This window comes from Conger conger, chromosome 9 (genome assembly GCF_963514075.1).
Source record: "Conger conger chromosome 9, fConCon1.1, whole genome shotgun sequence".
NCBI classification, from domain to species: domain Eukaryota; kingdom Metazoa; phylum Chordata; class Actinopteri; order Anguilliformes; family Congridae; genus Conger; species Conger conger.
In genome coordinates, this window is record NC_083768.1 from 14,349,432 (window position 1) to 14,372,400 (window position 22,969).

General features: G+C 45.4%; 1 protein-coding gene across 3 annotated transcripts in view; it reads left to right on the forward strand.

Moving 5' to 3' along the window:
• Positions 1 to 6,405: 6,405 nt before the first annotated feature.
• The window catches only part of LOC133137319 (phosphatase and actin regulator 1-like), a 33,117-nt gene continuing 16,553 nt past the window's right edge, over positions 6,406 to 22,969 (forward strand). For all 3 annotated transcript variants that reach the window (XM_061255521.1, XM_061255522.1, XM_061255523.1), the window contains exons 1-3: positions 6,406 to 6,708; positions 11,778 to 11,942; positions 21,603 to 21,683. In XM_061255521.1, the coding sequence (XP_061111505.1) occupies positions 6,459 to 6,708; positions 11,778 to 11,942; positions 21,603 to 21,683 (496 nt within the window). In that variant the 5' untranslated portion in view covers positions 6,406 to 6,458. The remainder of the gene's footprint in view (positions 6,709 to 11,777; positions 11,943 to 21,602; positions 21,684 to 22,969) is intronic.

Here is a 22,969-nt window from a genome sequence, read left to right on the forward strand (position 1 = left end):
ATCACCTGGACCCTGCTGATTAAATTAGCGCCCTGGTCAGGGGGTCATCTCCATGGGAGCCACACCTCAGAATATAACACAGGTGCCAGGGCTATAATTAGGGATGTGACCTGTGTGTAATGCTCCTGAGGACAAAATGTCACTTCCTGTTGTTGTGTGTTAGTAGAAGCAGGAGTAATATTATTTTTTTAACATGAAAATAGGAAATATGTTCAAATGTATTTCGTTTTTGTTTATGCAATATTTTGTGTTAGTTTTTTCACAATGGATACATATGTGCGTGTGTGTGTGTGTGTGTGTGTGTGTGTATGTTTGTGTGTGTGCTTTCAAACAAAGTTTCCAACACAGGGTTCATTTTGAATAGTTAACAGTTTGGAAAAACGAAATGACAGCTGTCAGGACTAGAGAACGCTGAACACTGTCTTTAAAAGTACTGGGAGGTTCTGGGCTGAAACAGCTGAGTGTAAACTGAAACTTAGCAGGGCTAGGCTTACAGGTAATTAGTACCTGGGGAAACTAAGTGGCTCCTGGAAAGTGGAGTTCTCAGTTCACAAGGAAAAGCCCTGAGTTATGAAAACACTTGAAAAACACAAAAATATCTTCTTAGAAAATCATAGAAAGCGGAGAATCAAGGATACTACTAAGTACCCAATTTGGAAGGAACATTACAACATTAAAAATTAACAAATCAACAGAATTATGTCGCTATGCCTTTGTGCCATTTCCTCAACCACAGTGAAATAAAATCCCTATGACATGATTATGTTAGTCACCCAAAAGTGCAGCATGATAAAGAGGTCAAAATGAAGGGCCATTAGGGCACATTCTTTACTTTGAGTTCTGAGTCCACACCTGACCTTCGTGCTCAAATACCAGTAAAATAAAGCACCCTTTAGAAACATGGAGCAGTGCGGACAGCAGGGGTCCGGGGAGTTCTGAGGTTCCTGGGCTGCAGAGAGCTGCGGACTGAGCATGCTCAGTAAACCCCAGTTGGGCCGCAGGGATGTACTGTGCTTTACTAGGAAGGAAGAAAACATCCTGTTCATGCAGACTGGGGTATCCAGCACAGCACATAACCGGCTGGATGCAGCATCCACTGGGGCTGTCTGGGATGCTCGTACGGGGGTTTAGACTGGGATTCAGTAAAGGGAATAAACACAGACTCCCTAAAAGAAGTGGATAAATGAATGAGGTAATCTCAGGGGACCGTTCACTGGCAGTGTATGATACTGTGGGTACAGAGCCAGTGAAAAATGTTATGTCTCCCATGAGAAAACAAGTCTCCTGTGTTCTGTTTCGCTTATGCGCACATATTACACACATTTACACAAGCTCATACACACACATACCCACACCTTCATACATGCTCACATGCACACACACACACACACACACACACACACACACACTGGAATTCTCTCACACACACCTTTATACATGCTCACATACACAGAGACACACAGGAATGCTCTCACACACACCTTTATACATGCTCACATACACACACACACACACACACACACACACAGGAATGCTCTCACACACCTTTATACATGTTCACATACACACACAGACAAACGTGGCATATGGATGCGCCAGCTCACTGTACAATCCCTCAGAGAGAGTAGCCTAAAATCTCACTCGCTGCAGAGAGACGCCATCATAAATTCATATTCAGGAGAGAGGAGAGGGAGAGAGAGAGAGAGAAAGAGAGGGAGTAACAGAGGCAAGGGAAGAGGGGGAGAAACAGAGGCATGGGTTAGGCAGACAGGCTGATCTGAATTCTTATTCACATACATTACAGAGAGAAGGGGAGCATTATCATTCACGTCTAGTACAGTAACAGAGCAAGACAGAGAGAGAGAGGCAGCCATGACAGAAAGAGGCCATACTTTCATATTCACTTACAGTATGGAGATGGAGTAAGAGAGGGGAGGTAGTGTGTGTGTGTGTGTGTGTGTGTGTGTGTGTGTGTGTGTGTGTGTGGGTGTGGGTGTGTGTGACAGAGAGCGAGATAGAGATAGGGAAAGACGGAAGAAGAGCGGGAAAAAGAGGACAGGGAGAGAGAAAGAGAGCTTTCCGATAAACCGCCGAAAGGCCCTCAAGCTTCGCGATTAGCAAAGCAGGCTAATTTTACTGGGCATCGTTCGTCTACAGATTTCTTCCCCTCCCCGTTAATTACACCGAACGTCGAAGCACTGTCTGTGTGCATCTCACATCAAGGCATTCCACATTTCCAACTGTTTTGTTTTTTCAGAATGATTTCTTGTGAACTGCAGAACTGGAACTTTTAATGAGTCTATGCAAAAAAAAAAACACATTGCTAATGAAGTCTTTAGTCAATTAGCAGTGTTCAGTGTTTTTGCTCAGAAGGCATGTTGAGGTTACTCATAAATTAAATAGTCAATATATTTGGTTTTCATACCAGGGATCCTGTACAGTAAGAATCAGGTTTTATGATCTAAATGCACGGTCTTCAGACCAGGGCGGTTTACCTGATTAGCAGACTGCTTTCACAGCAAAATTCCTGCAGACTTCTTTGAATACATTCCAAGATACTCATTATTCCTGTACAGTATACGTTGGCTTCAGTTAGTTTCGGATGTTTTGGTTAATATCGTTCTTTGCAAATTTCTCACTCTTCCTCAGGAATGGAGAACACAAAGAGTTAAGTTTTGCATGTATCTGCCGCGGGGTTGGAACACTTCTTTATGAATGAAGTAATTAATTCCAGCGCATGACTTTGTCACCGTGTAGTTCCTCCTCATCAATGCGGACATTGTGTAGCAGAACGGGCGCTGAGAACATGATGTCGGGTGGAAGGGGATTAAAGGCAGGAGCTGTAATCAAGCCCGGTTATTTTTGCACTTTTGGATGAGCGATGAGACGGTCTCACTGAAGGAGCGTCTCCTGACAGTCTGCATCGCCAAAGTCAAACGGAGACGACAGAGGTCGCCAGGTGCTCCTTTCCAAACTTTCTGAGCCAGTGATCCACTTAATGACTGCCTTAATTAAAGGGGAGCACCGGTGTTATTTTATCTTTCTGAACTTTCCACGGTTGGAGATATCTTAGATGTATTAAACAATTGCTCATTCACCTGAAACACGCCTCTTTCACTCGGATATCCTATGCATCGCTACTCTGAGAGTGGGTGAGTCGCATCACTCTGGATTTTTCCAGAGCAGGACAAATACAGTATCTAGAAGATTGGTATGTCTTAAGGGCCATGTTTATTGTCCATATCAAAGGTGGACAGGTCAGCTTACCATCATAAACTGATTTTAGGGTGAAGTTCCTAAGGGTGACCTAAGGGTCACGAAGGGTTGGTGATGGGGGATCAGAAGGATATGAGGAGTGTTGGAGTAACAGCTTTGCAGTTCTGGGTACCCACAGGTCTCACCTAGCAGGGATCCCAAAAAACGAATGTTTCCAAACACAAACCATGATGCTTGTAGTGCATTTGCAGTTGTGAGCACTCCCCATTCCTGTGATAGCCTACAAGGGCAGTTAGTGTACACTCCCCATTCCTGTGATAGCCTACAAGGGCAGTTATTGTACACTTCCCATTCCTGTGATAGCCTACAAGGGCAGTTAGTGTACATTCCCCATTCCTGTGATAGCCTAAAGTACAGTTAGTGTACACTTCCCATTCCTGTGATAGCCTAAAAGACAGTTAGTGTATACTCCCCATTCCTGTGATAGCCTAAAGGACAGTTAGTGTACACTCCCCAGCACTGCAGATACCTAAAGGGCATTAGTATCTCCCACAGTGTAGTGATTTGACCTTTGAAATGTGGACCTGCAGGCCGTGGTTCTGGATGGTTCTGATCTTAGCCCCAAACGTGCCTGTCAGCTCCTGCCCAAAGCGAGACAGAGAATGGACAGCAGCTTCGGAAAAGAGTGTCTGTAATACAATAAGGGAGTGGTTTAATGTGCCTGGGCAAAACACTGTGCGTACATATCGTACTGTTACAGTTTGTTTATTTGAAACCTCTTAGTGAAACTTTTTGTTCTTTACACAAACCATTAAAAATTCACAGTGAATTGCTTGCTGTGTGTTCAGCAAGCAATTCAGTTCAATTTAGCGGTCCAAACGTATCTTTACTTTACCTTGTGTGTGTTCTGGGGGTTTATTCATTTATTTATTTATTTATTTATTTATAATGTTGCACAAATGTACCTATTGGGCATATGCATATGCTGATCTAGGCCACAGGCTACTTCACACTCCGGTAGGATTGCTCTTTTACACTCGAGGACTTTGAAAGGTCTCCCACGTGCACACACGTTGCAAACTGTAAGAGCAAGGCCACGTTTTTACAGTAGAGACATCAGAAACGGATCTGTCGCATCCCGAGATCCTCGACTTCCGCCAAAGTTTGGCAAACGAAGCGCAGCTGCTCCTGACTCCGAGGGAAGGCGGTGCCCGGCAGTGCTCACGTCAGTGTGACGGGTGTGAGATCGTCCTTGTGCTGTCTTCAGTGACAGCTGCTACACCGTACCTGTGCGAGCAAAACTCCCGCTACGTTATGCATCTGTTTTTTTATTTCATTTCAATCTGGTGCATAATCACTCTGGCCTTGGCATTGCTATTTATTTATTTATTTATTTACTTTTTCCCTGTTAAATGCCATTCCTGATGTCACTGTATGTGTAACAGATGCATGTCTGCTTTTGGTTTAAACTGATCTTTTACAACAAAGCAATGACGTAGGCTGAATGCAATAGGGGTTTTGTTTTTGTTCATTTGTTGAGATTGTCAGTGATGTGGCCTGTTAAGCATTGTCATGGCCCAGTTTGGCAGAATTCACAGCAATTGTGGAAGGTTTCATACTTAGTAACTAGATGCAAATGCGTGTTAAGCATAAAACTTAAATATTTTACAGCTTTGCATAATTCACAGAATCTGGGACCTTAACGTTTGGCCGTAAATACACTTGACAAAGGGATGTACACTATGCCAGTCACATAATTAAAATGCTATTGCAGATACAGTGTGCCCCAATTTCAGTGGGGGATGGTGATTGCATTCCAAGCTTGTTTTCCAGGCAACAGTAATCACTGACAAAGATGGAGGATATGGGATAAGAAAACAGTATTCGCCCCAAGACGTCAGCAAAATACAGCCCAACTGTAATCGGATTGTAGCTTGTCAGGGGATTTTTTATGTATGCTCATCTGTGCCTAATATTAATATGTTAATATTTTATCAGGTTTATTGTATATTTTTTAAATCATCACAGACAATACATACTTACAGAAGTTTCTGATAACAAGCTGGCTTTTTAAATATCTGCATTGGTTCATTGGGGGTTTAAAAATAATAATGATGATAATAGTTTGCTATTTAGCTGATGCCTGTATCCAACGTTGATTAACCTAAACAGGGGACAATGCCGCCTGGAGCAATGTGAGTTTAAGGGCCTTGCTCAAGGGCCCAATAGCTGTGCAGATCTTATAGCGGCTACACCAGGGCTTGAACCATCAAGCTTCTGTGTGTTTGTGCTCTAAAGCATGAACGGAAACATCCAGTAATTCCAAAGCACAGACTGTACATATACAGACATGCATTTATTCACTCTTATAAACATGAATATCAGTTTGTATACTGTGCCAGTACTAATTCACTTGAATGCAGTGGTATCAGGTTGCATGCACCAAAACTGATGTTCCAACCAAAATAAGATTACATTTTTTGGTACTATTTTTTTGAAGAAGAATTAGCTAATATATACACACAGCCTATTGAGGCATGATGTCACCGTACAAACTGCTGTTACCTGAAGTGTATTTTCTTGTTTTATATCACAAACCCTTAAATTGCCATATAAATGTAAAGAGTCTGAAAATATCCATAAATAAACATCAGAATATATTCTTGACTTTTTATAACAATGATTGACTAGGTGGGCAAGAACTCTGCAGCACAGGGTAGATTTTGGAGGGAGCCCCCCGGTGAACATTATTTTTTATTTTACTTTTTAGAAAGAAAATACAGCTATCACTTTGATCTTTTTTTGCACGCAGGCTCTTTCTCACTTGCACTTTTTAGGATGACTGCTTTTAACAGTACTTAAGTTTTTAAGTTATCCCAACACCTTTGCTTATCAACGAGGCGTTGAAGCAGCTATGGAATGCAACCTGTGACTCTACATTTTATAACCGGGCATCGCACGTTTTTAATATTATACCAGACGGAGGTATGAGCTCGTCAGAATGCAAGGTGTATGATTGGGTGTGTAGCTGACGTCGGTTGGGTGGGAGGGGGGCCACGCCAAGCGCGGCACCGTAGTCACCGCATTGGTTGAAAACGCTAGGTCACAGGAGTCTATCAGAGTCGACCGCGGATCTCTGCGTTTATAAGCCCCCTCCCAACTCAGCTCGTATTTTAGACGCAACTCTCCCTTCGTCTCTGCGTATTCGTGGCTCTGACAGTCCGCCAGTCAGCTAGTGTTCTATGGCGGATTCCACGCGCACCATCATGCACGGGACTTGGTTTACCACCGGGCACAGGGGCGGTACGTCCGCGGGGATGGTAGTGGAGAAGCCGAAGAAGAACCCTTTTTACCTGGTCAGAATGAAATCTCTCACTGGCAAGAAGGAGACCGCGCACAATAACAACATGCCCTTCATCATCCACTGCCACATCGGCAAAGAGATAAAGCACATTTGCAGCAACTGTAGCCGCGGGAATGAGACGCGGGACGGTGAGTGTGCGGGTGTTGTTATTGCTGGGGCTCGCGCGGATGGAGCGTCTCGCGGAGAGCTGGTTTGGAGCAGAACGCCGTTTCATTTTCGTGTCGATGAAAGGCGTTTGCTTTCCAGCTGTTCTTTGGCTAAGACCTGTTTCGACTGCACGGGATCCTGCAGATCCTCTCAGGGAGGACAGAGTGATGGGATTAACCGAGTGTCGTTTATGTAAAGCGTTATAGCGTATTTCCTGGGTGACACTTGATGGAATAATATGCTACATTGTCGCCTGTCCTCTGATTTCGGGCAGCTATTTTATTGGGTTCGTTTGCATGGCTGCTAGTGGACTGTTGCAAACATCAGAATAGAAATGTAGATGTTGATGGCCAGATCATCTTTTAAATACAGAATCTCACCTACCTAGAAGCCTCTATAGCAATCGCTGGTGGGAAGTTGAGATCCCGTATTACAACTGGAAAATGGTATTGCTTTCATTTCAATTTTGCTTTTCAAAATGTAGGTTGTAATGCCTTTTAAATATCTGGTAAATATATACTATTTTAATTAGCAAATGCCTATTAAATATTGTTTGTTGTAGTAATGGTTGAATCAGTTGTGTCTGGTCGCTTAGTAGTCACCGCTACCTTCACCTTCTTAAAATACCTGAAGGCTGATGGCCGCAATTCACAAGCACTCACGGCCACGCACAAGACGTTCTGACTACAAGAGCTAACCGTTATAACTCTGGAGACTGAACACTAGACTATTGTAATGAATGGTAGATCGTCTTAAACTATATCGATGCTAATTGTATACACCAGAAGTAGTATTTTATTGACCAATTGTATTGTGTTCACTTTTCTCTTGTTGTTACTTGTTTTATGTACATTGTTTTCATGTTACTATACACTTAGCTGTGCTTCAACTGTTGCCAATGTTCCTGACCTACTTAGGCTAGATCTTGAATATTAAAACGTTTTTATGGCTGATTGTGATGGCCGACACGTTCATATTTGGATCCGAGTTCAAGCAAAATAATATCAATGTAAGAGCACAGTTAATGAATGCAGAATGTGAATGAGATTGTTGGTGTTTTATTGTGAACCCCACCACTCCCCGTGCTCTAGTCTGCACGGCGTGGTTCAGTGTGCTGATGTAGTTCATTCCAACTACAATGACAGTGGCTTTACCTGAACTCTCAGGTATATAAACCATATTAATTGAGTACATGGAAAGAGTTGAAACCAAACAAGTCCGACTTTGCTCTCACAAAATTCGGTTTATTATTTGAGATGTTACCTTTTTTATTTTTTTAAACCTTCAAATGTGGAGGAGGTAGCCTACAAATGCCAATAATGGCCTATATACTGGTGTGGGTAAGCATACTAGCTTATGGTGATGCTGTTGCAGAATGGTTGCTGTTCCCAGTTTGGGTAGGTGTTTCTTGGCTTTGAGTAGTAAACCTACTTAACTATTAATATTGAATCTTGGCATTGGTAGAACAAGTTAGAGCCTCCTGTAGAAACATCTTGGGTAGGCACCTTTGAATATGACTGCCTTGCTAAATTTGTTTGGTGCAACAAAAAAAAAAGTAGGCTCAAGTCCATGATGTATGAATATATACTCACTCAGCACTTTATTAGGAACACTGGGTAGGGCCTCTCTTTGCACCCAAAGCTGCCTCAATTCCACAAGATGTTGAAAACATTCCTTTGAGATTCTGTTCCATGTTGACCTGATTACATCACGCAATTTCTGCAGATTTGTCAGCTGCACATTCATGCTGTGAATCTCCCATTCTACCACATCCCAAAGGTGTTCTATTGAATTCAGATCCGGTGACTGGGAAGGCCACTGAAGAACATTGAACTCATTGTAATGGTCATGAAACCAGTTTGAGACCACGTTTGCTTTGTGGCATGGTGCATTACCACCATTACACCACTGCCACCAGCCTGGACTCTTGACACAAGGCTGGTTGGGTCTGTAGATTCATGCTGTTGGCACCAAATTCTGGTGCCTCAGCAGAAATTGAGATTCGTCAGACCAGGCTATGATGAAAGGTTTTTTGATGAAACTGTTGCCATTACCTTGTATGGTTTTTGTTGTTTGTGGATGGTGTTTGTTTACATTTTTGATTTGAACATGCTGAAGTGGTTGAGTTCATATGGAGTGCTAGTTTTTGTGTTTTTGTTTGTGTTGGGTTGAAGCTCCGTTCCATTCCTCTGGCTGATGCGCATTGCATTTGGTTACACCTTCAAAGGCCCTAGCAGGGAGGTTTGGGCTTTGATCATGGAGCATCCAGTGAACTCCCAGACTCCTAACCCACAATGCACCTGCAGCATGTCCTGTCCCTTTGAAAAAGAAAATTCAAATAAAAGTAGTTTCTGCTACCTCATTGTTATGCAAAGTAATGCGGGTGATTGCTGCTTCAGACAGGCTACTTTGGGCTGGTAACTTGAGTAACAATGATTGAAGGATTATTGAAGGATAACCGAAACCAAACTGATCTCATTTAATAAATCAATGATGTTGTAGTCCTGTTTTGAATAAGCTTCGGCATCTATTGTATTGATTGATGGATCAAGGTCTTCTGAAGGTGAAGGCAAATGCACTGTTTAGAAATCATCTCTGGAATCTGCATTGACCTTTTGTCAATGTTTATTTCCGCTCCATCTTCCCACCCGCTCTTACGTAGCAGTCCACACACAATTGTTAGTGTGTCTATCCTTGTACAGGTTCCTTTGTCTGCTTGTAGCCTAGCTAAAGCTTCCCCCATGGGGATCAATAAAGTACCTATCTATCTATTTTTACTGTCATGGCTCATGTGAGCATGTCCATGGGGTATTTCACGAAGCAGGATTTCTGAGTTGGTTGGATAAAACCTGGAAGTCCATGTTCCCGATTTTGGAGGGCTCCCGGGTTTACTCGGTGCAGTTGTCCTGCTGACCCGGTAATCTCGCTTTGTGATACAGGGCCCAGGTTCATGAGTCTGATGGTGGATGGGTCTGCCCATGTTCCCTGTGGTGTGCTTTGCTAGTAAAGCAAGAGGAGTTGTTGCTTGTGAGGAGTGGCATGCTGGGTTTCTGCAGGCAGCCCTATGGTGGCTGCTTCCTGCCAGGGCTTCAGGATGTGCCACCGCCCCTGGGCTTCTGGATGTTCTTCAGTCCAATATGCCTTCCTGCTGCCTGGTGGTGCATTCGCTGCTCGTGTTGGATAAGAGGGTGGTGTAATTAGTGTCTCTCCGACCCCGCCACGTTAACGCATGCTCAGACTAATGGGTGTCGCCATAAAAAAACCCCACAATGTTCAGTTGTGACACGTCATCATCTCGCAAACTCTGACCACTCCAGAGGTGCCCAAGATTCTGTCTCGGAATTAAGACATTTGTAGCCGTTGGAAGTCAGAAACTGCCGACTCTTGCACCAACCTGTGCTTTTGATCCTGCTCATTCCCTTGCTCATTCATTGGGCTAGATGGGGTGAAGGGGTGTGGTCATAGACGAGGGTGGAGTTTATAATGGGTATCTTGTCATCACAATTTTAAGTGCTCAAAAAGAGTACTGGCAGTAACACTAAATACACAGTAAAATGTTCAGTGTTAAATAAACTCTTAACTCTGAGTACATGTGGTCCCTATTGGACTCTTAAACTCTGTTAGTGTTCAATTGACACGGAATGTTTTACTGTGTTCGTATTGTATGGCCAGGATGTGGAGTGAAGCTGGCACTCCCAAGGCCCAGTGGTAGACAATCAAAATGGCCGACAAGCTTATAGGCGTGAATGGCTTTAGCTTTCGCCATGCTAGAACGAGCCTCAGACCGTGACTTCCCTTGAGCTTCTAGGGGTTGAGCCCCCCGCTTATCCCCCTTTGTGGAAAGCTGGTTTTTAATTGGTCCGCATCCCGACTGAAGTGTGTCCCGGTGTACCGATGCAGATAATGGCCTGTTCATTCGGAGAATTTTAATAACGCCACACTCAGGCCTGCGCTTTCCGCATTTCCTGGTTTGCATTTCGCCGAGCAGCCGGGCCCGTTTGAAATTCTCAGAACGCGCCCCCGGTTAAGGTGCAGATGGCTGATTTCTGTTTGTGGAGGTGCTGATGGCTTTGTGGCTTAAAAAAAAACCAACAATGTGCATGGCAGATGATTGCTTTTTCTCTCCCCCACCCCCTCGGCACGGCGCTGCTCGGACCCTGATGCAGGAGACGGTTTGCCGCTGTTGCTCATTTATCCCCAAGTCTATGAATAACTGTCACTTCAAGAATTTCAGGGCACCTGTCGCAATTAATTAAGCCTAATTAAGCACCCCACCAGCTGTAAACAAGTGCTTAAGCAGTCAATTAATTGGACAGCTAATTAATTTAAGTTGAGTCAATATTAGGTAAATGTTTACACAAACTATTTCTAAGATTTATGGCAACAAAAATTGTTAAATTCTATTATAATTCCATTAAAATTAGTCCTTTTGTCAAGGTCCCTCAAAGTCCAGATTGAGTTGAGTTTGAACCAGCTCCATCAGAACTGATTTAAGTCCTAATGATGCCAAGGCGCAGTCTCTGTCTTGCACATTGGTCAGTGGCACCAGCAGTGTGCTTCTCGCAGCTAATAGAGTACAAAGTGACTGAAATGGGATGTTGGTACTTCTGAAATGGAACTACAAGGCCTGCTGTCACATGTTTAGGACACTATTGAGTTCATGGGAGATCCAGGAGTAGGATGCCCTCTTGAGTTTGGCTGTTGTTTGGCTGGTAGATCGGTGTCTGGTGTCTGGCTGGGTTTGGGTTTAGGTTTGGCTGGTAGACCTGTGTTTGGTTGGTGTCTGGTTGGGTTTGGGTTTAGGTTTGGCTGGTAGACCTGTGTTTGGTTGGTGTCTGGTTGGGTTTGGGTTTAGGTTTGGCTGGTAGACCTGTGTTTGGTTGGTGTCTGGTTGGGTTTGGGTTTAGGTTTGGCTGGTAGACCTGTGTTTGGTTGGCGTCTGGTTGGGTTTGGGTTTAGGTTTGGCTGGTAGACCTGTGTTTGGTTGGTGTCTGGTTGGGTTTGGTCGCTGAGTGGCGTTCATCACCGTTCTCCTCTCCCCCCCCCGCAGCGGAGGAGGTTGAGCGTCTGGCAGCGATGCGCTCAGAGTCCCTCGTACCCGGCACCCACACTCCCCCCATCCGTCGCCGGAGCAAGTTCGCCACCCTGGGGCGCCTCTTCAAGCCCTGGAAATGGAGGAAGAAGAAGAGCGAGAAGTTCAAGCAGACCTCCGCAGGTGAGGTGTCATTCTCTCGCTCTCTCGCACCCTCTCCCTCTCCCCCTGCTTCTCCCTCTCCCCACGTTTCTTTGCTCTGGCAACACAACCTGCGGGAAAAAACGTGCAGATTTCTCTCAAACATCCGCAGAAACCTTCGGGGAGCCTGCTGTGAATGTTCTCTTGCTGCTTTCGTACGTGGCGTTCGGCTGCTGGGAATTGTGCTGTTGCAGTAGTATGTCTGCATCCTTTGAGAGATATCTAAAAATAAATAAATAAATAAAATGTCTATATATATATATATATATATATATATATATATATATATATATATATATATATATATATATATATATATATATATATATATATATATATATATATATATATATATATAAAACCAAACTTGTGGGTGGAGAGGGCTGATATTTTGTACACTGTGTTGCTTTTGTAGGACTCTGGAGGGCCAGACCAGAGGACATGGTTTTTGTCAGTTTGGATGAATGGGTTTCATTGCAGGTCTTTAAAGAGGTCGGCAATTGACCAAGAGACTGTAAAAAATGAGACCATGAATTGAACTGCTCAGAATAGTCTGTCGCCCGAACTAAAATAGCAGAGGACAGAGATTCTGCTTCTATTAATAGCTTATTTTGGTACAGATTTAAACTGTAGACATTAGAAATTGGATAAAACATCAAACTCATTTGAATGCGTTTGCATTAAAACATGCAGCACAGCGGGAAATTGTTGCTTTGTTCTGTGTTGTTATAATATATTATACGGTGACCGCTTTATTAGATAGACCTGTACACCAGCTTGTTAATGCAAATATGTAATTGGCTAATCACGTGGCAGTAACTTACTGCATAAAAGCATGCAGAGGTGGGCATGAGGTTCAGCAGTTTTTCAGACCAAATGTCAGAATGGGGAAGAAATATGATCTACGTGACTTTGACCGTGGAATGATTGTTGTTGCCAGACAGGGTGGTTTGAGTATCTCGGAAACTGCTGATCTCCTGCTTTTCACGCACAACAGTCTCTAGAGTTTGCAGAGAATTGTGCAAAAAACAGAAGGGCCTGACTGGTCAAAGCTGACAGAAAGGAGAAATTACTGCGAATAACCACGCAGGCATGCAGAAGAGCATCTCTGAGCACACAATGTGTCAAACCTCTAAGTGGATACGCTACAGCAGCAGAAGACCAATAAGTCTAAAGAATAAGTTTAATGAATACCTAATAAAGTGCTCACTGAGTGTACCTTGTAATAGGAAAAATTGATCAGTATGTTAAATGTAATTTTTAGAGGGATACATTTTGGTTCTTCCCCCCCTGCCAAGTGTGGTACAAATGAGAATGAGAGTACCAATGAGAATGAGATATTTAATTTTAGATTTAATTTTCGAGATTGGACATTGATTTATTGCTTCCACAAGACTCAAAAGGGTGAATGTTGGTCATATCATTGCTTTGTCCATAGTGTGTGTGCGCAGATGATGATGCAAAACGATGCATTATCTTTAGGTGCGTACACGTTCGCCAGTCTCATTCGTTCAGGTCGCTAATTAAAAATGAAAGATAAAAGGCCGCCTGTCTTGTGTGGGGAAGATTGTGAATCTGGGGCCGGCTGGCTCCTGCAGGTTCTCTTAATCCTCTGCTTTCTCTGCTCTAATTAGGGCTTCTGAAACTGTGGCACGGCCGTTCAGGAAAACAGCATAAAAACCAGCAGCCCAAATCAACCAGGGGGTATCAAAGTCAGAGACTTGTCGTTTCTAGTTTTAGTGCAGATAACGCCCCCCCCGCCCCCCCCCCCCGCCTTGGGGGCTGCACCAAATGCTAGTAATTTCATCAAAAAAGTTCCAGTGCTCTCCGGCTAAAATACCCCCAGTAACAGAAAATTCCTCAATGAAAGCCCTTGTACCTAATGAGATGGCTTTTGTTCCATTGGTGGCTGCCTTCCTGTTGTACGTTTTGAGGACTGACTCGGATGTTACAGGCTCCTACAACCCCCCCCACCCTCCCCCTGAGAACTGGGCTCTGCAGTTCTTTCCAAGTTGTAGTTTGTCTCACAGCGGTTTACCGTAACTTGAGCCACTGTCTGGCCGCTCATGTTTGAGGGAAAGTCAGATCCGGTATGTGTGATTCTGCATGTGTGCGACTGTACGCATGTCCTGACTGCATGGAGTAGGATGTGCAGATGAGAAATATCAATCCTTATTATTAAAAAGGCGTCAAGATTTACTGTTCTGAGGCAACAGAACATGAAAACTAAATCTGAATACTTTTGCCAGGCACTGAAAATACAAGTGGAGATTTGAAGACTGGATTGTGCCAGGCTGGTTGCGGAGCCTCTTGCTTTTCTCCCAGGCGTGGGGGAAATAACGTGGGCTGTGGTTGCTGAGAATTGGGGGCTGGAGAAGTGATGTCATCTGTACATCAGGGTGTTATTTTGTGTCTTTAACCTGCCGGCTGGGTTTGCGTTTCGGCCTGATTAGCAGTCGGAGCCCGTCGATGTTACCGGCCCGTTTAGCTTGGTATTCAGCTGCTGCCTCAAGGCCTGGGAAGATTTAAGTGACTCATAATTTCTGGAAGATCAGAAATAAACACCCCTCCACACTGTCTGTGGGCCCGGAATGCAAATTCCTGCCTCCTCACCGTTGTTGACGCACACGTAAACGGTTTTGTTTTCCCAGTGTGTTGTGGCCAGGCAGATTCTGCTCGTTTTGTGTTTTTTTTGTAAAGATCTGTTTTGAGCCTGTCAAACGTCTGCGTGTGTGTCTGCGTGCGCGTGTTTGTGCGCATACGCGGATGTTTGTGTGTTCGTGTGCTCCTGTGTTTGTGCGCGTATGTTTCTGTGTTTGTGTGTTTGTGCGCGTGCCCGGATGCTTGTGTGCTTGTGTGTGTGTTTGTGTGCTTGTGTGCAGATGTTTGTGTGTTTGTGTGTTCCTGTGTTTGTGCGTGTATGTTTCTGTGTTTGTGTGCTTGTGTGCGGATGTTTGTACGTTTGTGTGCATGTATACGTGTATGCACTTGGGTTAAGTTTAGCGGTGCCTCTGCACAGGTCTGTGAATATTGTGCCCTACATATCTTCCTCCAGATCTGGGGCAGTGATGTCATCTTCAGGTCTTTACTCAGTTTAATACTCACATTTTCTGGAGTACGAGGGGAGGGAGTCTGGCTTTGATTGGCCTGAACACCTCTCGGAATGATAATGAGATAATAATGGTAATAAGAAAAAATAAGAGATAATAATCACACTCATGCGCACACATGCATGCAGATCGAGGAGGAAAACAGGCTGGGGCTTTAGTGCACAGTAAAGATGAGTAAAGGCTATGCATTCGGTCGTCATAGTTTCCTCCCCTTCTGTTGGGCTTGTTTGGAGGACACTGGTGTCCTGTGCAGTCCATGTTAGTGAGCTGGGCAAGGTTCCTTTCTGAATCTACTGATGTCATTTCATAATAGAGAACTCTGACCCTGATCCTGCATACTTGAGGGGAAGGAATGTGCTATTTTTTAATGTATTTTTTAACAATTTTATTTCAAGTTTAGTTTACTTGTGTTTTTAGTGTACATATGTTTTTTGCCGTTGTGTGTTCATTATTTAGTCTGTTTTGTGCGTCTGCGGCTGGGTCAGCCACCGTGTGCGGTCTCTCTCCCGTCCTCCTGGGGCTGCCTCTCGCCTCCCCACAGCCCGAACATGCACCGCTGTTTACCTGTTCTTTCCCGGAGATGCTGTACCCAAAAGACTTCTGCCCACGCCTGCTTCTGCTTTCCACAATCTCCCTGTGTGTTCTGACTGCTTCCACACGTTGTTTTTGCTTTGTTTTTGAGTTTTTAGCATCGGTGCTAACGCAGGATTCCGGCGTGATGCTTGGGCCTCTTATGTTCTTTGCTGTTGTTTCGTAGGTGTGGCACCCTGGAGTTTGACAATTCTTATTTTTCCTCCTCACTGTTGTAAATATGAAGGTAGTCACTAAGCTTATGTGTGGGTTTGACTAGTGGTAGAAAATCCAGGTTCAGAAAGGAAGTCAGGGATGACTTGTTCTATTCACCAGTAGTTCCTAATTGGCACAGTTCTGCAGCCAGGCAGTAGAACTAATCAATGAAATCAGCTGGCTGAGGTCATGGGTGGAGGAAATGCATGGTGCGTTTTGCTTTCAGACCCCTGACCCCTGAACTGTAGGATGCGTCAGAAGTATAATGGGATAGTTTGGTTATGTAACCCCCTGGCCCCTTTCCAGAACAAGCGGGTCTTTTGTTCTGTTAAACTCCACCCACACACGCATTGTTGTTGTTTTTTAAACCGCTAACCTGGCTTTTGTTTCCTGAGCACATGAATTTAATTGAAGTAAATAAAAATCTGGTCTGAGTTTCTTGTCATTGGAAGGCCTCCTGTTGCCTCCTTTGTGGAATGAGTGCTTGTTTGGGTGCTTGTGATGAACACAGAGAGATTCTGTTCTAATCTAGCATCCTACAGGAATATTGCAGTCTTTCTTTTTCTCCTTTTTTTTCTATTCTGAGGACATCAATCAAGAGGTTGACAAGCCGTTTAGTAGAACTGTAGGGAGTCTGGAACAGTTTGTCAGTGGGTGGCTCATAGACACTGTGTGTTCTACCTTTGTCGATCCATTATTAGTGGGATGCCTCTATAGAGCAGCTGAATGCATGGGGTTTTACCTGGTCAGCGCTGTGTAGTATTCAGTCGCTCGATGCTGTGAATGATGTACCAGTGTAAGGGGCTCCGTGCCTCAGGGATGTGAGACGGGGGCACGTCTGAATGAGCTCCCCGTGTTGAAGAGAGATTGCCGGAGATGTCCGCCGGGGCTCCTGGTCATATGTCGGGTGTCGGGTGAGCCGGGTAGGGCCGAGTCGATATCGTGATCTTCACTCCTGCTCCTGGAGAGCCGCAGGGTCTGCTGCTTTTTGTTTGTGCCTTAACATCCGAGGCCAATTCGGACCCAATCTGGTGAGGTGAATCATCTGTGTGATTAACTGCTTTCATTGATCAATTACGTGCCAAGCAACAACATTAGCCAGCCGAACCTGTGGCTCTAGGGCCAGGAATGAAGATCACCGGTCTATATACAGTATAAAGAATTGTGCCTCTATCGTTGTAGGGACGTGTTTTTTGTCCTACATTTAAGTAACTTGTGTATTAACGGCTACGATTGGCTGTGACTCTAATGACTTACCATGGGCTCTTTTTTTTTCCGGCTAAAGCGTTTTGCGCGCTTATGTAAGTCTCTCTCGGTAGCGGCGTCTGCTGACTGCGTTGGTGTAATGGGTGGTGGCAGCCCTGCTGTTGCCATGGCGACGGCTGCCACGTCCGGCAGCGCCGGAGAACCCGCCAGCCGGGATCCGCAGCCCGACCAGACCCACGCTACCCACGGCAACGGGGCGTAGAGGGGGCACGCGTGTCGACTGTGAGCTTCTGAGGATTCCCAGCTCTCCCTGCTCTTTCTCCCCATGCCCAAGATAATCCAAGTGGGAGGCTTCGGATCTGAAAAGTGTTTTATCTATTTATTTCTTGTTAAATAGACTGGTTCTTTGTTCTTGGGGGTGATTCAAGGCACTGTAGGGTGTCCTTCCACAGCTGTATTTCTGGAAGTCTGGCTGCTGTCTGTACTCCTCACCTCCATAAAACACGCTCTTTGGCTTGAATTCAGATTTGTCCTTAACGTTGAATAACGGTTAAATGCAAGGATATATACATTTTCTTCCTTCAGTAACACCGATTGGCAAGTTCAGCAGTTGGTAAAACCGAGTTGTGGAACTGAGTTTGTGAAAGAAAAGTGTAATGCTTGCATTTACTCGTAAATCAAATTTAATGACAAATGAATACAAGCCTTAATGTGTCCCCGACAGGTTTGGAGGCTGCTGACTAATGGTTTCTACTGATTTCTATATGGAGTTTAAAGCGTTAAAATAAGTAGGTAGATTCTCTTGTCAAAAAAAATAACTATTGAGATTAGACCCCGGGCTATATATGGCTGCATCCAGTGGAACGAAGTGATTCATTGTGCTTTTATTAGAATTGTTATTGTGCTTTTCATTAGAAATATTAGAATGTTTTAGATGTAATTTGTTTTTCTTTCATTCGAGGACATGGACCTGAGGTTTGTGAGGGTCACAGTTTCGGGATTTGTCTCTGCGTTGCATAACTACGCAGCATCCCGGCTTAAGCCCAGAGTTATGTCACAAAGCCCCGTTTGTGGGCGCCCCGCTCTTGAGTGAAATGGATCTGCTGGTGTTCCACGGCCAAACGTGGCGTGCGTTCAGGCAGAGGGCCGTCACTCTGACATGAGCGGGATTAATGAACCAGCCGATCTGTGATTTGGTCTCATTTTATCCTTCAGAGAGCAGGGCTTCTTTGCAAGGATAGCTGGGGGTCAAATGAATTAATTATGTTCAGATCTTTCATTAGTGAGGCTAATTTAAAATGAAAGGTGCTAATTTACCGGCAGCCTTTCCGCCACCCCACACGTTTTACACTCCTGAAGCTCCTGGAACCGCCGGGTTCACACTCCCAGAACTGCGGGGTTTAGGCTCCCTGAAGCAGAGGGTTTAGGCTCCCTGAAGCAGAGGGTTTAGGCTCCCTGAAGCAGAGGGTTTAGGCTCCCTGAAGCAGAGGGTTTAGGCTCCCTGAAGCAGCGGGTTTAGGCTCCCTGAAGCAGCGGGTTTAGGCTCCCTGAAGCAGCGGGTTTAGGCTCCCTGAAGCAGCGGGTTTAGGCTCCCTGAAGCAGAGGGTTTAGGCTCCCGGAACCGCGGACCTTGGACTCCCGGAACCGCGGACCTTATGGTTTAAATAACCTAGGGGCAGGTTGATAACGGTTAATGAATCTCATTTATATCTCAGACTCATGGATTGATCTGCATCTCCCAGTGGGGGTCAGTTCTCTTTAAATGTGAGCCAAAAGTCGCTTCAGCGAGAGCTTGAACAGGTTTGTGTGTGGGGGTTTCTGTCCGCATTTTTATATGTTCATTTATATTATTGTTTTTGTCTATGCTGTAAGCCATACAGAGAGATCCTGCCTTGCACCGTTAACCATGGCCATCATTACGGTCCCAGTAATGACACTGTATTTGTGATTTGCATAATTAGCATTAATGGTAATGGGAAGTTTGGCGTTGGGTGCAGGTTTTAGGGGAGCTTCAGGGTTCCTCCTATTCGCTCCGCTCAGAAATGTCTCCCCCGGATGTTTTTTTTGGGAACGGCATGCTGGGCTTGGATGTTGGAGCCCCGGTCCATTCGCCTGGTGGTTGCCGTTTGAATGTTTTTCTCATTTGGTGTCAATGAACTGTAATGACCATTAGCTGAACTGCTGCAGGTTCGCGATTCACATTTTAGTCAATGGAGAATGGTTTGGTTTGAAAGTCGATCATGAATACGCATTATGATAAGTGGAATTGTTGGTCCTCTTCCCAGAAACAAGTTAAAAGTTTTAAGGTCAATTCATCATTTATTTTCTTTTTTTCTTTTTTTCCCCTCCGTGTGGGGAAAATGGGGAATGTGAATTGTTCTGCTTTGCATGTGAGAGGAATAAGCCGGGATGCATTTCTGGATAAGCGGTGAAATCTGGGCTCTTCCTTGCATTGGAGGTTCTTTCAGCAGGCCTGAGGAGCGGGCTGGTTTTGTTTCATCGGATGGGCATGTGAGCTGATTTCGGCACATCCTGCTCCCTGCTCCCTAATCCCAAAGTCCCCTTGGAAGCGCTGCCTCATCCTCCGTCTGCACGGGAATCTGTCTCCTTCAGCATGTGGATGCCTGCCATCAGGGTTTTTATATAAACGCTCCCCTCCGATGGAAAACATTTTGCTTACCTTGACAGTAATCCTGTTATGTCTCCATTGCATCTGTAATGACTATAAACGGGTGCCTGCATTTCATCCACGCTGTCAATAAGCACAAAATGTAAAATGGCTGCATTTATTTTTATTTTTTATTTTCTGGAATTTGGCTGGCGAATGCCGTGTCTTCCGCTCTGTCACACTGCCTGCTGATTGGTCACAGGGTGTGTTGCTGTTCATGCGCATCCTGTCTAAAACCAACGAAGTAGTTTTATTTTTCCCTTTTCATCCTCTCCCTTCATAGCCTGCAGTGAACAAAGGGCTTTGTGCTTCCTCTGACCCAATTACACTCCCAGATTGAATTTTTACCGCCGCTAATGTCGCAGACGACCTTGCTGGAGGCAAAGGTGGAGATGTTCCCGGCTCTGGGTTCTGTGGTTTTCCGCTGTGGCCCCCAAACCCCGGTCCCGGTGAGCCACTGGCTCTGCTAATTTTAGGTTGACCCAAGACTTGTTTTGGCCATGTAATGAAGCGCTGTTGGGGGATCGGTCGTGAGTGCTGAGTAACTATGACAACCAGCAGCTCCTGTTGCTCTCCCGGACCATCGCCTGAGACCCCCGATGTAGGGTACACCGAGCTCAGGGTGATATATTTTAATTTGTCTTCAATTTCAATGCGCCAGACTTAGCCAGGAAGGCAAATTTTCATCCATAGTTTTTGGACTACATGTTATGGCTGTTAGAGGAAACCAGAGCACACGGAGGAAACCCACAAGAGCACGGCGACCGTGGTAACCACTGCCCCGCCATGCGGCCCCACAGTTGTGTGGTGTGCTACCGTCGTCTCGGCCTGGCCTTGTGGCCTGGCACTATGAATAGTGAGCCGAGGCCTCTGGCTACACGGTACGTCAACGGCGAGTGTTTCGGACGGCCTTACCCGCCTGCGTTCTCTCAGGCAGTGGTGTGTAATTGCGCACGGGGTCTGACGTGTGTCTGAGAACCGGCCGCCGGGCGTTTGAAGCGCAGCACTGTGTTTATTTAATGAGCATGTGTCGCACCCTGCTCGCAGAAGCATCAGAGCGCCATAAGCCACTTTCCTGTACATGGCTGAACACGCGTGTGCTGCGCACGTTCACCTCAAGGGTACGGACGCGGCACGGTCAGGTTCGGTTCCGTGTGCTTCCGTCCTAGTCCAGAACTATGCTGCCGGATTCAGCTCATCAAGGTCTTGATTGGAGACCGTTAATTCTTGATTGGCTGAATCCATTTCGGTGCCCGTGTGTCTACACCAGCCCTTCTCTGATGGGATTGAGTGCTGCTGGTCTGGACCTTATACTGTAGCTAATTGCATTTGCATAGTCACTGTCCTCTCATGATCTCAAAATGCTTTACAATGTAAGGCTGTATCCTGACCATATGCAGAATTTATACTGATCCAATGCATGGTCACGCACAAACGCGTACCCATTGCGTTTGTGCATGTGTGTTCAATCAAATGTGGTTCGCCAAGGTCTGTTCCCTCTCCTACCTCATGTGAGAGCGGCCCCCCCCCCTCCCCCTCCCCCGTGACACTACAGCATTGTGGGATACGCACTGCATACATTTGAGTTGTTTTGCGTGCAACCTTTGCAGGCATCTTCTGCACCGCTCCTGGTTTCTGAATTGCACAAAAGCCATGTTTTCCCATCCAGGTGTGAGTAACGGAATTGAACACGGCGGCGTTAAAAGCTGTTCGGTGTTCAAACGGGCGAGAGAGGAGGCTGGGCGTGCTGTCAGAGCGCGCGTGAGAGGAACGGCCGCGGAGCCTGGCGGGGGGGTGTCGGGAGAGCGTTTCGGGGTTTGGGGATGCGCTCTTTACTGTGCTTTTTTTTTTTTTTCTGTTCCATCCCTGCAGCTTTGGAGCGGAAAATCTCCATGAGGCAGAGCAGAGAGGAGCTGATCCAGAGGGGCGTGCTGAAGGAGGTATTTGAGAAAGGTAGGGGCTGCGTCTGCTGCCATGGTTGGGGTAGGGGGCCGGTGGGGTGTTCTTTAAGCTGCCGCTGTAATGGCTGCCGCAGCTCCAGCCGTGGACATAAGCTGCAGATGTTATACCCGTACGGGAATGACTCGGCACCTGAGTGCAGGATATAGTGCTCCATCCATCCATCCATTATCTGAACCCGCTTATCCTGAACAGGGTCGCAGGGGGGCTGGAGCCTATCCCAGCATACATTGGGCGAAAGGCAGGAATACACCCTGGACGGGTCGCCAGTCCATCACAGGGCAGGATATAGTGCTTTATAGTGTAATTAGTTTTAGCAAAAAAAAAACACTCGTACACTGTACACTGGCCCTGCTGGAATGCAGTTGTGACTTCCTGGTTTATTGTGCTTTTTTTTTTGGTTGAATGCAGTCCTGCTGCTAGGCAGGTAGGTTCTTTTGTCATATTGACTATAATATTTAAACTGAGCTTTTTACAGATCCTCGGATTGTTTCAGAGATTTGGGATTGTTTCAGAGCGCAGGGCCCACGTTTCCTATGAGAAATGCCCCACCAGCTCGTCTGTTTATTGGCTGGTGTTCGTTGGCAGGGGTGGGAAGGAGTGGTCAGCTGATGCAGTGCTTCCTGCTACCTGCTCCCTGTTTGGTGGGTGATTCTTAGCAGCGGTTTTAGATGAACTTAAAGATGACATGATGTAACTGGATGTAACCTGTCACAGTGTCAAGGGTGAGAAATTAAATTGAGATGTCTGCTAGATTTTTCTTTGGACAGCACATAATAATAATTATGATTTTTTTTTTTTTTTGCAAAAGCGACTTGAATTGCCTTGCTCACGATCCCAACAGCTGTGTGGATCTTATTGTGGCTACGCCAGGGCTTCAACCACCAATCTTCTGGGTCCTAGTAATGTACCCTAGCCACTAGGCTACAGGCTACCCTTATATGTATTTGTTGGTTGGAGTGGAAGGGGGTAACCTGCAACTGATATTTAATGAGTTTCAATTACCTCTGTTTGAGTGCAACTCATTGTGAATGCAGAGTTTAGAGACAGTCACAAATCAGATTTGAGAATTGGACAGCACGTCACATTGCTTTGGTTGGACCCTACCCTGGCATTTGAAATGTATGCACCTGCTTGTGCTGTGAAGTACACAAACTCAGGGCGCACAAGGACATAAATTCGGCTCCAAAAGGAGGAGAAAGCCCTTTTTACCTACACCCCCCCCCTTCCCTATAGTTTGTCTGATTGACTTGTGTGAACTGCGGCCTTCTCTTGTACTT